Source organism: Leuciscus leuciscus (assembly GCF_965113295.1).
Source record: "Leuciscus leuciscus genome assembly, chromosome: 8".
NCBI classification, from domain to species: Eukaryota; Metazoa; Chordata; class Actinopteri; order Cypriniformes; family Leuciscidae; genus Leuciscus; species Leuciscus leuciscus.
Window position 1 is genome coordinate 1,143,867 of NC_138732.1, and position 14,173 is coordinate 1,158,039.

Here is a 14,173-nt window from a genome sequence, read left to right on the forward strand (position 1 = left end):
GTTCCGAAGATGAACGGAGGTCTTACGGGCTTGGAACGACATGAGGGTGAGTCATTAATGGCATAATGTTCATTTTTGGGTGAACTAACCCTTTAAGAAGTCAGAGTTAAGGTTTTTCTTGTAGCCGGTGTTTAGGCAGGCGGCAGCGGGTCTTCAGTCGGAGTGTCCGGCGTATCGGTAATCTTCAAATCCCAGCAGAACAACACCGGTTCTGATCCGAGACCCAGCTGGAACTGCCACAGAAACAGACGCTCATTTGGCTTCAGCTCAAATGATAGTTGGTCTTCCATCATAGTCTCTTCATTCCAGTTTTCCGTCTCAGCGTTCACATGTGCACCTCCGTATTCTGCTGAAAAGGAGAGCTGACACTGTGCAATTAACGCTGCGAGTTTTCCAGCTGAGATCGTGGCTGATGCTTCTATCCTCCAGTTGTGTGTGATCTGGGACATCTTCTGCTTATTGTATCCAACCTTTTTAGTAACTTTCTTTTGCAATGTCACTGGTGTGGGACTGTCATTACTAACGGTTTTAATTTTCACCCACTTGCCGAATGCTGGGCTGTTGGTTATGGACAGCCCGCCTGGCAGGAAGTTCAGAACATCGGGGTGAACGGATGAGACAGCAGTGCCCTTATTTTTCTTGAGGCTGGTCCCTTTGTAGTATTCAACTCCCCAATCGGTTGGCTTGAGGAAGTATACGTGATCCTTATCACCCCAGTAATAGAGACCATCTCTGCAAATGGGATGCAGGGGAAATTCATCAGTAAAAGCTGAGAGTAACCTCCTCATTAAAAAAAACCCGTTTTGTCTTGTTCTTCTGTAAGTGCCCTTTTCCTGGAAGATGATGTAAAACTTGCCCTTGGCTTCCAGGTAATGGTCTCCGCCCCGAAACTTGGGAGGAAGGGTGAAGACTGTAGAATCAGTGTCTTCTGTCAGGTCAGTGACTCTGCGGCATTTATTACCCTTAATGATGTAAAACCGGCCTTTTTCGTCAGCAAGGTAATGGTCTCCATGTTGGCAGCATGGGGTGCAGAGCATGAATACTGAGGTCTGACCCTTTGTTGAAATCCTTTGCCCTCATATAGCAGCCGAGATCAGAGCGGATGATGTAATAGTAAGACCTCGATCCACAGAAATCAACACCTTTTATTTTGCGCCTGGGAATAATGCCTGCCATTTTGCCTTAACCTGCAACACAAGATAACAAATTAATAAATAAACAATTTAAATAAATAATTTAAGATCTAATGGTTTGCTGTTAATCATGTATTTTTATAGATGGTTTTGAGCTGTTTTTCCCCACACTCTTTAAATTAGTCAAGATCACATATGAAGATGAGAGATTTGTCTCACAGCTTTAACAGAGCCCTCCTGTATATACAGCTGTGGTCAGAAGTAATGGCACCCCTAATAAATGTGATCAAAAATGGCTGTAAAAAATAAATCTGCATTGTTTATTCTTTTGATCAAAAAATGTTACTCTGTACTTTTGTGTGTGTGTGTCGCCGCCGCGACACACATTCTAAAAGAGCTAGCGTCTTTTTAAAGATGCCTTCCTGCGGCTCGTGCAGAGCCACACTCAGCGACGGGGACCGCCACGTGATTTGCGTTTCCTGCCTGGGTGAGGAACATGCAGCTCTCGCGCTCGCTGACGGCGGCTGCCCTCACTGCGAGCTGATGGCAATGGCGACTCTGAGGACTCGCCTAGCCTTCTTCACCGAGACTGCTCCCCCGCCCGCCGCGGCGTCGCGCCATAAAAAGCGCCGTGCCCAGCGGGCCCCGGAACCCTCCCTCAGCCGCCAAAGCTCGCCGGTTCGCCCGCTTGCTTCCCCGGCTTCATCACCCTCGCTTCCTGACGGACAGCGGCCGCCGTCTGCCGCCGCTTCCGTTGACATCGTGGATGAGGAAGCCCTGCTGGGAGAGGATGATTCCTGCTCTATCCTGGCGTCAGGCAGTGAGGATTGGGTGGGCTCTGAGGACCCCGCGCCCCCTGCCCGCATGTCTTCAGGCAAGAGAGCGTCCATCGAGACGGAGCTCATGCGAGTACTCGCACAGGCCGCGGCGAGCCTCGGCCTCGAGTGGTCTTCGCCTGAGCAGCCCGCTCACAACCGGCTGGATGGATTTTTCCTGCCTGGGGAGCGCGCTTCGCCTGCGTCCAGACCGGCGCCTTTTCTTCCTGAGTTACACGAAGAAGTCGCCAAGTCCTGGAACGCCCCCTATTCGGCTAGAGTGCGTCCTGCTGTTTCTTCGGCATTCTCCGCTGTTGACGATGCCAAGAACAAAGGATACCTTTCGCTGCCGCCGGTCGAAGAGGCGATAGCGGCCCACTTATGCCCGCCCTCTGCTGGACGGCGTGCTAAGTCGGCCCTACCCTCTAAAGCTTGCCGCGCGACGTCAAGCCTGCTCCGCCGCGCTTTCTCCGCCGCCGGGCAAGCTGCGTCAGCGCTGCACACCATGGCAACGCTTCAGATCTTCCAGGCCGATCTCCTCCGTAAGCTGGATGAGGAAGGGCCTGACGCGATCTGCGTACCGAACTTAAGGAGTGCCACGGACCTCGCTCTCCGTGCTACTAAGTCTGCAGCGCAAGCCATTGGACGGAATATGGCCTCTCTCACCGTGACTGAGAGACATCTTTGGCTGACGCTCTCGGAAATGGCCGAGTCTGAGCGCACCGCGTTCCTCGACGCCCCGCTTTCCGCCACAGGCCTCTTTGGATCCTCCGTCAAGGATTTCGCGGAGAGATTCGCAGAGGTACAGAAAGCGTCACAGGCTATGAAGCACTTCCTCCCGAAGCGCTCCAGCTCTGCAGCAGGCCGTGCGAAACCGTCTGCTCAGAGCTCACAGCCACAGCCACCGTCCACTGCCTCCACTTCACAGCGCCGCCAGGCCCGAAGCGCGAGACCGCGCTCCCGCTCATCCGGTCGCCGCCCCGCTGCACGTGGCCCGCGACCTAGGATTACGGTGAAGCCCGAGGCCCCGAAGTCGTCCTAGCACAGCTAGGAAAACGACGGTGTTTGAGTCCCGCTGCGGCCAGACTCACACCAAAGTTATTCGCTCGTCCAGTTCCAGCAAATGTGACTGTTCCAGTGTTTTCTGCAGCCAACAAGTCGGTTCTGTCACCCGCTTGCCTGCACACAAATGCCGTTTTCACGGCTACCCAGATAAATCCCCAAAAGAGTGTATTTTCTGGTGTCCCGGCTACGGCCGATGGTGTTTCATGTGTAGTAAGAATGCCCACTGCCCAGTGCCCATCCCTACACACAAGCACAGCCTGTCACACAGGGCTCGCGCACATAAAACCGACTCAGATCGGTTGCGCTTCAAACATGGTGAAAGTGCCCACTACCCAGTGCCCACTAACACCGCGTTGTGCATGTCTCAAGGTTTTTGTAAAAACGAAACCAACGTGCACTCGCTTCACGCAAGCGAACGATGTTTTCGGTGTGATAAATGTGCCCGCTGTCCCGCGCCCACATCCACACACAGACATGACAGTTCCCACGGGAACCGCCCAGCCCTCCCCCTCGCGGCTGACCACCGCAGAGGAGTCGAGCGCGGGCAATCTGCCCGCTGTTATCAGCGCGCCCCATGCCTCAAATGTCACGAGCGCGATGCTTGTGTTGCAGCACGCCGAAGCCTCTCCATCGCTGAGCGAGCGGAGCTCGCTTCGTATTCAACCCCTAGCTATCCATGCAGACGCATGGGCAAAGCTGCCCGGGGTTTCGAAGTGGGTGCTGAACATTATAAAAAGAGGCTATTCGCTGCAGTTTCGCCGACGCCCTCGCCGCTATGTGGCGCGCGTCGAGACCACGGTAAAAACAGAAGTAGCACATTTACTTCGAGCAGAAGTGACGAAACTATTGAGCAAAGGGGCCATAGAGCCTCTCTCTCAAGTTCAGAGCGAAGGAGGGCTATACAGCAGATACTTCCTGGTACCGAAAAAAGACGGGGGTCTCAGACCCATACTAGATCTAAGGCAACTGAACAAAGTGCTTGTGAAGCGACAGTTCAGGATGCTCACGACCAGACAAATCCTTGTGCAGATTCGCCAAGGAGATTGGTTTGTGTCAATAGATCTGAAAGACGCGTATTTTCAAATACAGATAGCGTCACGTCACAGGCGATATTTGAGATTTGCCTTCGAGGGCCAGGCATATCAGTACACAGTCCTGCCATTCGGTTTGTCCCTGTGCATGTCCCTGTTTACGAAGTGCATGGACGCGGCGCTCGCACCCCTCAGAATGAGAGGCATACGAGTGCTGAACTATTTGGACGATTGGCTGATTCTAGCGCAATCTCGCGCAGTGCTCATGGAACACACGACCATTTTACTCGATCACCTCGAAGATTTGGGTCTCAGTGTCAATTGGGCGAAGAGCTCTCTGTTACCCAGTCAGAAGATATCTTTCCTGGGCACAGAATTGGACTCGCTGTCCATGATAGCGCGACTATCACCACAGCGCGCGGTAGACATTCAGCGCACAGCGAACGCGTTTCGCTGCGGCGCGTCTGTCCCGCTCAAGAAATTTCAGAAGATGCTAGGTCTCATGGCCTCAGCATCGTCAGTGCTCCAGCTGGGCCTGCTCCGCATGCGCCCGCTGCAGTTTTGGCTGAAAGCGCGAGTCCCACGCAGAGCGTGGGCATCCGGTTCGCTTCGCCTCAGGGTCAATCAGAAGTGCATCACAGCTCTGAAACCTTGGAGAGCGAACGACTGGTACCAATTAGGTGTAAGCCTGGGGACTTCCTCGAGGGTGAAAGTGGTGTCCACGGACGCGTCCACCTCGGGATGGGGAGCGCTGCTCGAGGGCAGACCGTTCTTCGGCCAGTGGTCGGAACGGGAGAAGCTCCTGCACATAAACTGCCTCGAAATGCTGGCAGTAGACAACGCGCTGACGCGTTTTTGTCCCCAGATAAAAGGACGCCACGTCTTGGTCCGTTCGGACAACATGTCTGTGGTGTCCTACATAAATCGCCAGGGCGGCCTCAGGTCCAAGAACCTGTACAGGCTGGCAGAACGCCTCCTGGTATGGGCTCAGTGCAACCTGCGCTCGCTCAGAGCAGCGCACGTGCCAGGGCTCCTGAACATAGGACCGGACAGACTGTCCAGGAACAATGTTCCGGCAGGCGAGTGGTCCCTACACCCACAGACAGTCCAACTGCTGTGGAAGAAATTCGGCAGAGCGGAAGTAGACCTGTTTGCGTCTCAAGAAAACGCTCACTGTCAGGAATTTTTCTCAAAGAGCAGGAGCGCGCTGGCCCATGTGTGGCCCCGCCGCCCGCTCTATGTTTTTCCCCCCGTCTCTCTCCTGCCTCAGGTGATAGAACGGATCAGGGAAGAAGGATGCTCAGTACTGCCGGTGGCACCGTTCTGGAAAAACCAACCTTGGTTCCCAGTCGTGATGCAGTTAGCAAGTACTGCCCCGTGGCCAGTACCAGTGAGGAGAGACCTCCTCTCACAGGCCCACGGTTCGATCTGGCATCCTCACCCGGAACTGTGGTCCCTTCATGTCTGGGCCATCAACGGGTACATGTTGGACTCCCTGAAGGAGTATTAAACACGATCACGCAGGCTAGAGCTCCGTCTACGAGACGACTCTATTCCTCGAAATGGTCAGTGTTTTCGGGCTGGTGCACAGCCCGTGGTGTGTCACCCACAGACTGTGGTGTGGCGGAGGTGCTTTCCTTCCTACAAGAGCTGTTGGATGGGGGCAGGGCCCCCTCCACGCTCAAAGTTTATGTGGCGGCTATAGCGGCGTTCTCAGAAACAACGCTTGGTCAGTCAATAGGAAGGAACGATTTAGTCATCCGCTTCCTTAGAGGGGCTAAGAGACTGAATCCTCCCAGACCTCCCTCAGTCCCCGTATGGGACCTTTCTACGGTTCTGGAAGCCATGAAAGGTGCGCCATTTGAGCCTTTACAGTCAATCGATTTGAAACACCTGTTTTTCAAGACGGTGTTTTTGCTGGCTCTCGCTTCGGTGAAGCGCATAGGGGATCTGCACGCGCTCTCTGTGAGCGCGGCGTGCATGGAGTTTGGGCCTAATGACTCAAAAGTAATACTCAAACCTAAGCACGGTTATGTTCCGAAATCCCTCAACACACCGTTTAGGGCGCAGGTTATTTCCCTGTCAGCCCTACCGGTCCCTGATGAGGAAAGAGACGCGAGCCTCCTCTGCCCAGTCAGGGCATTACGAGCTTATGTGTCTCGCTCGTCTGGTTTCAGACAGACGGAGCAGCTCTTTGTTTCGTTTAGCGGACGTTCTAAGGGACTAGCCGCGTCGAAACAGAGCCTATCCAGATGGATAGTTGATGCGATAGCGCTGGCATACGCCTCCAAGGGCATGCAGTGCCCGTTGGGTGTCAGAGCGCACTCCACGAGAGGCATGGCCTCTTCGTGGGCCTGGTCAAGTGGGATTGCCTTGCAAGATATTTGTATGGCGGCAGGCTGGGCCTCCCCGTCTACATTTATAAGGTTTTATAACCTAGAGGTTCCCGCCCTGCAGGCCAGGCTGCTGTCGGTCTAAGTTTACCAGTATTATCTGACCTGATGCGTCAGCTCAGAATGCTGCGTCTACTGAGCACAGCTCAATGTTCGACAGTAAAAAAGTAGCAGCACGAGATGTGCCTGGGCAAACTGTGTAAGACCCACATTCCCCCATCAGTTCAGGCCGTACCCCGCCCTGTCTGTATGATGAAATTCGCGTCTCAGCGACGCTACCATATGTGGAAGAGTGCGGCTTCGCCCCTCCCTCTTCCTGGACTCCCTGTGAGTTCCCTGAGTGATTGTGCACTATATGTACCCCGGGCTCTCGCCCTTGGGTCTTTGGTGTCAGATCTCAGCATGCACGGCGTTTTGCATTGGGTCCCCTAGCGTAAGATATCTTACGCAGTACGAGAGACCTCTCGTAAGAGAACGTACTCGGTTACTAACGTAACCTCGGTTCTCTCTAGAAGAGGGAACGAGTACTGCGTATCTTGCCGTGCATGCACACGCTCTGGTTGCTTCGATGATGAAAAACCAGATAATAGCTGCCTGCGAGCGGTATTTATAGGCCTAGACCACGCCCATTTCGGCGGGACGTGACGCAGCGGGCGCGAAGTGCCCTGATTGGGTCTGGCGTCACGCCAGGCCTCGCTCGATAGGCTGCTGCAGTTGCCGCAGAGCAGCCAATAGGCGCGCGAGCTGTCTCGCCTATGTCTGCATGCTGCCGCAACGCATTTTGCATTATTACAAAATTAAGGATAATTTTTGGCTTCAATATCTCGCGGAAAAAGGATTTTCCCCTAGCATAAGATATCTTACGCAGTACTCGTTCCCTCTTCTAGAGAGAACCGAGGTTACGTTAGTAACCGAGTACGTTTTCTTCAGCACTTTTATGGAAGCATGTGGATAGCAATATTCAATTTGAAATGTAATATGCAAAATAGCAATGCATTTCTGTATTTAAATTTACATTTTCCATATGCAATGTTTGGAGTAAAATGATAATTAAAATTCAATAATAATTTACATTTGCTATTCCCTACACTTTTTTAACATATAATTTAAACATATATTTTAACTTTTTTTAAGTTGCAAAATTCAAATGAAAATGTAGGCTATTACAGAAATTATTCGATATGCTTAACCCTTAAAACTGGCAATGTGATCTGGATGAAACATAGTTTTTGTCGTCTTTTTTGGGGCGTAAGAATGATTTTTTCATCAAATCCTTTTATTATTTATCATAGCCTGGTCTGTCTTGAGTATGCTGGTCACATGATTTGTGATTCATTTTGTGATTAATTAGTCAGCCTGACCTAAATCCAACATGGCTGCCAGTGGTACAGGACATTCAGATTTTGAGATAAGTAAATATATATTAAACTTACTTTTCTTTTGAAAAAATAATACTAACACTGCTAATATTAATTATGAACATTGTCTTAAGGTACTGAAAAATAACATTTATAAAAATGTTGTTCATGTTGTTATTTAGCACGTTTTGAAATATATGTCACACCTGAGTCACATTGCCTCTTTTGGGTATAAAAAAGGCATTAACTTTGTATTCATTTTTGTAACAATCTTTGTATTCTGAGGTATTTTTTTTTTTTTTTTTACAAATGAGAAAATTTACAGGTTAAACTGATACAGCCTGTCTGTCTTGAGTATGCTGGTCACATGATTTGCTTCAAGATATCTGTGACAAGATGGCGGCAGGAGGTAGCAGCTTGGCAGGTGCTGATGTTCTTCCTTTTCTAAAGACATCTGGAAAACCGCCCGATCTAATATCTGCCCCTAAAACCTGGATATCTTGGCCATCAAAGCCAAGGCGTTAACTGTGCTTATTGTATCGCTCTACCTGATGACGATCATCACTATGCAAATGTGTGGGAGTTGGACTGCTGCCAGTGAACGATCAATCTCACTAGCAAGTGGCACACCTAGGCCTGCTACACCCCTTGACTCGTGGAGCCAGTATGTCATTTTCTCTAAAGTTCTTGATGATGGGCGTGCAAATGCTCCAAATAAGCAATACAAGCTGAGAGCACGGAGAATGGCTAAAATAACAGTCTACCAGGGTCGTACAACTCTTCTCTGCATCATCCTACTTTTATGCGGGGATATTCAAGTGAACCCAGGGCCGATGGATCTACAACAACAACCACTGCAGGTGGCGGAGACCGCTCTGATCCACACCCCGCACGCTTTCAACACAGCGCAGATGCTATCGGGTACCATTGCTAACAGTGCGCATCCACGTTGACCAATACATTACAACAAGGTAACCTCCCGGCACTACACGCGCTTAAGCCAGCAAATGAAAGTGGTAAATTAAATGGTATGCAAACTATAGTTGTTTCAAAACAAAGCCAGATGAAACTATTTCAGACAGTAAACCATGCGTCGGTCCTATGGAACCCATTGAAAAAAACGAAAGGAATATTCGGAGGACATATTAACATACGTAGCGTAATGTCTAAAACAGAACAGTTGGAACATCTACTGTTGGGATCAAATCTACATTACCTGTGTCTTTCTGAGACTTGGATTACAGCTACAACTCCTGTATCGGCATTTATGATTCCTGGATATAAAGTTTACAAACGGGACAGAGGAAAGGGAAAAGGGGGCGGGGTCTTGATTTACGTAAAAGACAGTATTGACAGTCACCAAATAGACATTCCAGATCTAACTATAGAGTGTGTTGGGGTTACAATTAAACTATCGCCCCAAATGTCATTTATTGTACTTTGTGTATATAGACCACCAAATGCAACAAGCGATTTCTATACTGGTTTAACAAAAATTCTTAAAACATATGAACGAAAGGAAATATTGCTCATGGGTGACCTCAACCTAAATTGGCTTGATAAAGGCAAGACGAAACACCTAAAAGACATTGCAAACTCAATACAAATGACACAACTGGTCAAAAAGCCTACTAGAATAACAAAAACGTCTCAAACTTTGATAGATTTAATATTCACAAATAAACCAGACAGGGTAATTAAAACATACAATCTAATAACTGGACTGTCTGATCATAATCTTGTTTTAATAGCCAGGAAACTAAATAAATCAAGATACATAAATAAAGAACAATCAAACAAACAATGCAAAATTGCTCATATTCCTAAAAGAAATCAAGAGCTCCTTAAAAATGATTTAAATGAAATTGACTGGGCCTCCAAAATTGATAGAGAAAGCTGTGTACATACATGCAACAATATTATAACTGCTATAAAGAATAAAATTGATAAATATACACAGCTCAAACATAGAAAATCAAATAAAAAGAGGCTCCCGTGGTTTAATGAATCCCTTTGGGACACAATGAAACAGAGAGATAAAGCTCTCAAGCTTTCTCTTAAAACTAAATTAACCACTGATCATTACATTTATAAATCTCTGAGAAATAAAGTTGCCATGCTGCTTCGAAAAGCAAAAGCAAATTTTTTTTTTGTAAACTTAATTAAAGAGGCAAAAGGTAATTGTAAAAATCTGTGGAGGAGCATGGATAAATTATTGGGAAGGGAAAAAATATATCAGGAGCATTTACAGCTCAAAATCAATGGAATAGTTCAAAATGAGGGCTCTATTCTGGCTAAACATTGCAATGATTATTTCTTGGATTCTGTGTTAGACCTGGCGGAGACTTTCCCTAAAGTGAACTGCTGCCGAGATGATCATGGGGATGGCAATGCGTCTTATTGTAGGTTGCAGAGTATAGATGAAGATAAAATTTTTTAAATAATAGCAAATTTAAAAAATAGTAAAGCAAAGGATATATTTGGACTTGATACATCCTTTTTAAAAGAATGCAAAATTACTCTAACTCCTGTATTAACAATAGCTGTGAATCAATCTATAAATGAAAACAATTTTCCTTTGGCGTTGAAAAAAGCAGTAGTCAAGCCGATTTTCAAGTCAGGAGACAAGCTCTGTGTGTCAAACTATCGACCTATTAGTATCCTACCAGCCATCTCCAAGATCTTTGTGAAGGTGGTGGCAGAGCAGCTAGTGGAGCATCTCGACCACACTGATGCATTACATATCTGCCAGTTTGGGTTTAGGAAAAGATACTCCACAGAGTCTGCTTGCTGCTACTTACTAGAAGACATCAGATCCAGTCTTGATGGTGGAGGTGTGGTAGGGGCGGTCTTTCTGGACTTGAGAAAGGCCTTCGATACAGTTAATCACCAGCTTCTCATCAGCAAACTATCTGATTTTTCTCTTGACACAAACACAATAGCATGGATTCAATCTTACCTTAATGACAGACAACAATGTGTTGCGGTCAACAATACAAAATCATCCTTAAGACCTTGCAGCATGGGAGTGCCACAAGGTTTCATTCTTGGCCCCTGTTTGCATTATACATAAATGACCTGCCAACTGTGTGTAAGAGTACGATTATTATGTATGCCGATGATACGGTGCTATATGCACATGGCAAAACTGCGGAAGAAGTCGCTCAAAAACTGACCAAAGAGATGAAGAAAGTTTCTTTGTGGCTGAAAAAATCATGCCTCACCTTAAATCTAGACAAGACTGTTTCGATGTTTTTTTACAAATCGTTATAAAATAAAAAATTGCCCTAAGATTTTAATTGATGGAGAAATCATTTCAAATCCGGAGCAGGTAAAATATTTAGGTGTCATATTGGAACCAAATTTAGGCTTTAAAAAGCACATAAAGTTATCAAATACAATCAAATTTAATATGGCACAGTTCAGATACATTCGAAATTCCCTTACAATCGAGGCCTCAGGAGCCTATCTAAATGCAATGATTGTTCCACATTTTCTTTATTGAATGACAAGTTGGTCACAGACTTGTAAATCTGCCCTCAGGCCACTTGAGTCATTATATAAAAGTTCTCTAAAGATTCACGATAAGAAAGGCAGACGATTCCATCACTGTCATATCCTCGTAAAACACAAATTTCTTAGCTTTGAAAATCTGATAATCCACACAAATGTATAAGATCCTTCATGACATCGCTGCTCCTCCACTAAAAGAGATTATGCAGGATCCCTAAACGCAGGACAGCATTTGGAAACTATGCTCTCGTCAGTGGAATATGTTGCCCACAGAGTTGATAAGAAGCACCAAATTTTATACGTTCTCACGCCTGGAAAAGGAATGGCTCTTGTCAAATAAAATTTCCACCCACATGTGAATGTATGTATGTCTGTATGTGTGTGTCTGTGTGTGCGTAAGTGTGTGCTCTGAGGTCTATAAGAGTAGACCATAGTAAATGAAAGGTGTGAATAAGAAGACTTGATTTTTTTTGTTTTTATTGGTCAATGTAAATCTCAGTATACATGTATGTATGATATATTTTATTATAACATCAGCCTGCCCAGGGACTGCGGGTGGAAATTAGCTCTTGAGCTAAAACCTGGTACTATGCATCTCTCCCCTTGAGGTTAATGTTTATTGTACGCTGTCCCTGTTTCTCTAAATAAATAAATACAATACAAAATACAAATTAGTCAGCCTAACCTAAATCCAACATTTTTACCATTTTACCCCCCAAAAAATACCATTTTTATGGTAAAGCAAGGTCCGATTTCAAAACGGTTTTCACAGGCTGAATCTTGAGTTTGTAAGCTTTCCATAATAATAATAATATGTCAACATTATATGAGTTGAAGTATAGGATATAATTGTTTTAAACATGCAATGGCAGTTACAGTTATAGATTTGGTCCTTTTTTTATACCCTAAACAGGGAATATGATCTGGGAGTCACAACTCATAAAATCCAAAATACATAACATTCTTCAAAAATTCTTTTGGATATGATTTACTTAAGTCCAGATGATATAAAAAATGACATGAAATTATTTGTTGCTTATGTTCTACTCTTGCCTGTTTAAGGGTTAACATGACCAAGCTAAAATTGTAGCGAAATGATAATGTAAATCTTATTTTTCCTTATTTCCATTTACACTCACAGTTAAGACACTTGCGATTGCTTTTCCATTAAATGTCCCGGAATGAATGTAGCAAAATTCAATGTGGAATTGAAAATGCAATCTGAAACACACAACCACACTGACAAAGCAAGCGATAAACTCGGACAGTTTGTGTAAGATTATTTCTATGAGTAAAGGACCATGCTGTAAAGCACCACTCACGAGACGAGAGAGAGATAATATAATACAGAGTTTGTGTTATAAATGTACAAACTTTACAGGATTTATGATGCTGATGACCATTAAAACGCACCATCACAATCTGTGAAAAGCGTCCATTACTACATTAATAATGTCTGCCTCCATACATATCTGTCCTGTCGACTCAGTTACACAACAAGTACATACCTGTTTAAAAAAGTATGGTAACAAAATGGCATGTAATATTTCTGAGTACATTAGAAGAATGAAATATTCTTAAATCATGTACAATGACCGATACGTGTGTGTCCAGCAGTGGATCTGACCGGCAGCTTCTCTGAGTCACAGCACTTTCCCTGGGCGTGTAATGCAGCTCTCACAGCTATGAAATATTAAAGGGATAGTCCACACAAAAATGAAAATTAGCCCATGATTTACTCACCCTCAAGTAGAGCTGCACGATTAATCGTTAAAAGATCGCAATCTCGATTCAACCCCCGAAGCGATCTTAATCCTGGATTTCTACGATTCTGCCAGTGATATTCAACGAGATAACGCGCGAGTGGTGGAACGGATTAAAGCTGTAGTCTACGATGTTGAAAATCGGTCGAGAAAGCCTTTAAAAAAAAAAAAAAAAAAACTCATCCCGCCCCTCCACACACACCCCCCTCCCCTCTGTGCTACCTGATCCCTCCCACCGGGAAACGATCTGAACAACGTCACTCAGTCAAGCTGTGATCACCGGTAGTAAACATCAGCGCATCTTGTTCAAATTCCAATCGGCTCGAACAGAAACCCTCTAGGCCTACTGAAATATATTCAAGCACTTCAAGAAATATAATTACTTTGACCCGTGATAGGCGATGCTAAACGGTGTTTATGTAGAGGATGATTTTGCAATTATACTGCCTTGATTAATGCTTGATTTGCTTTGAATTGATGTAACCTAAATAATAATAATGCTTTTGCTTAAATAGATGTATGTAACCCTGTTATTGATGCTGAACAATATATGTATTGTGTGATTTTACTGTTATTAAGAAAACTACTTACTTGCATGAAATGTATGTATTGACTAATTTAGAGTAGGAAGTACATATGTATTAGAAATAGTTTTTATGATACATGGAAAATGTACTAGTTAAAGTATGTGTTGCAGACAATTAAGAGAAGAAAGCAGAGAAAGAGAAGACGGAGGCGCCGTGAAGGGATACGCCGTAAACAACTAAGGGCCGTGTCGAAGGAGTTGGCAGAACTCCATTTGATGACGTCAGAGGAGAGTCTGGAACCTGCATTTCGAGGCCTGCATATAAAAGGCTGAGAGAGAGACTGAATTGTTGGAGACTGAATAGCGCAGTGTCCCTCGACGCCTGTAACCAGCTGATTGTTGAAAATTTTTATTGTAACCTAACTGTAACTTTGATATAACTTTTGTTAACTTTAATAAAACTTATATTATATTATTGGTAAGAGATTGTCTACCTGGGTTATAATTTAAGAACCTTAAGTCCTTTTCTGGGCAATCCTCCCAGAATTTATCAGTTATTATGCTAGCTTGGAACAG

At 45.6% G+C, this 14,173-nt stretch overlaps 1 protein-coding gene across 1 annotated transcript in view; it reads right to left on the bottom strand.

The window, feature by feature from the left end:
• The window catches only part of LOC309504111 (uncharacterized protein), a 501,143-nt gene that overhangs the window by 162 nt on the left and 486,808 nt on the right, over positions 1–14,173 (bottom strand). Inside the window, exon 2 of the mRNA XM_082177130.1 lies at positions 1–1,187. This exon is cut by the window's left edge and continues 162 nt beyond it. Within this exon, the coding sequence (XP_082033256.1) occupies positions 132–1,037 (906 nt within the window). The 5' untranslated portion in view covers positions 1,038–1,187 and the 3' untranslated portion in view covers positions 1–131. The remainder of the gene's footprint in view (positions 1,188–14,173) is intronic.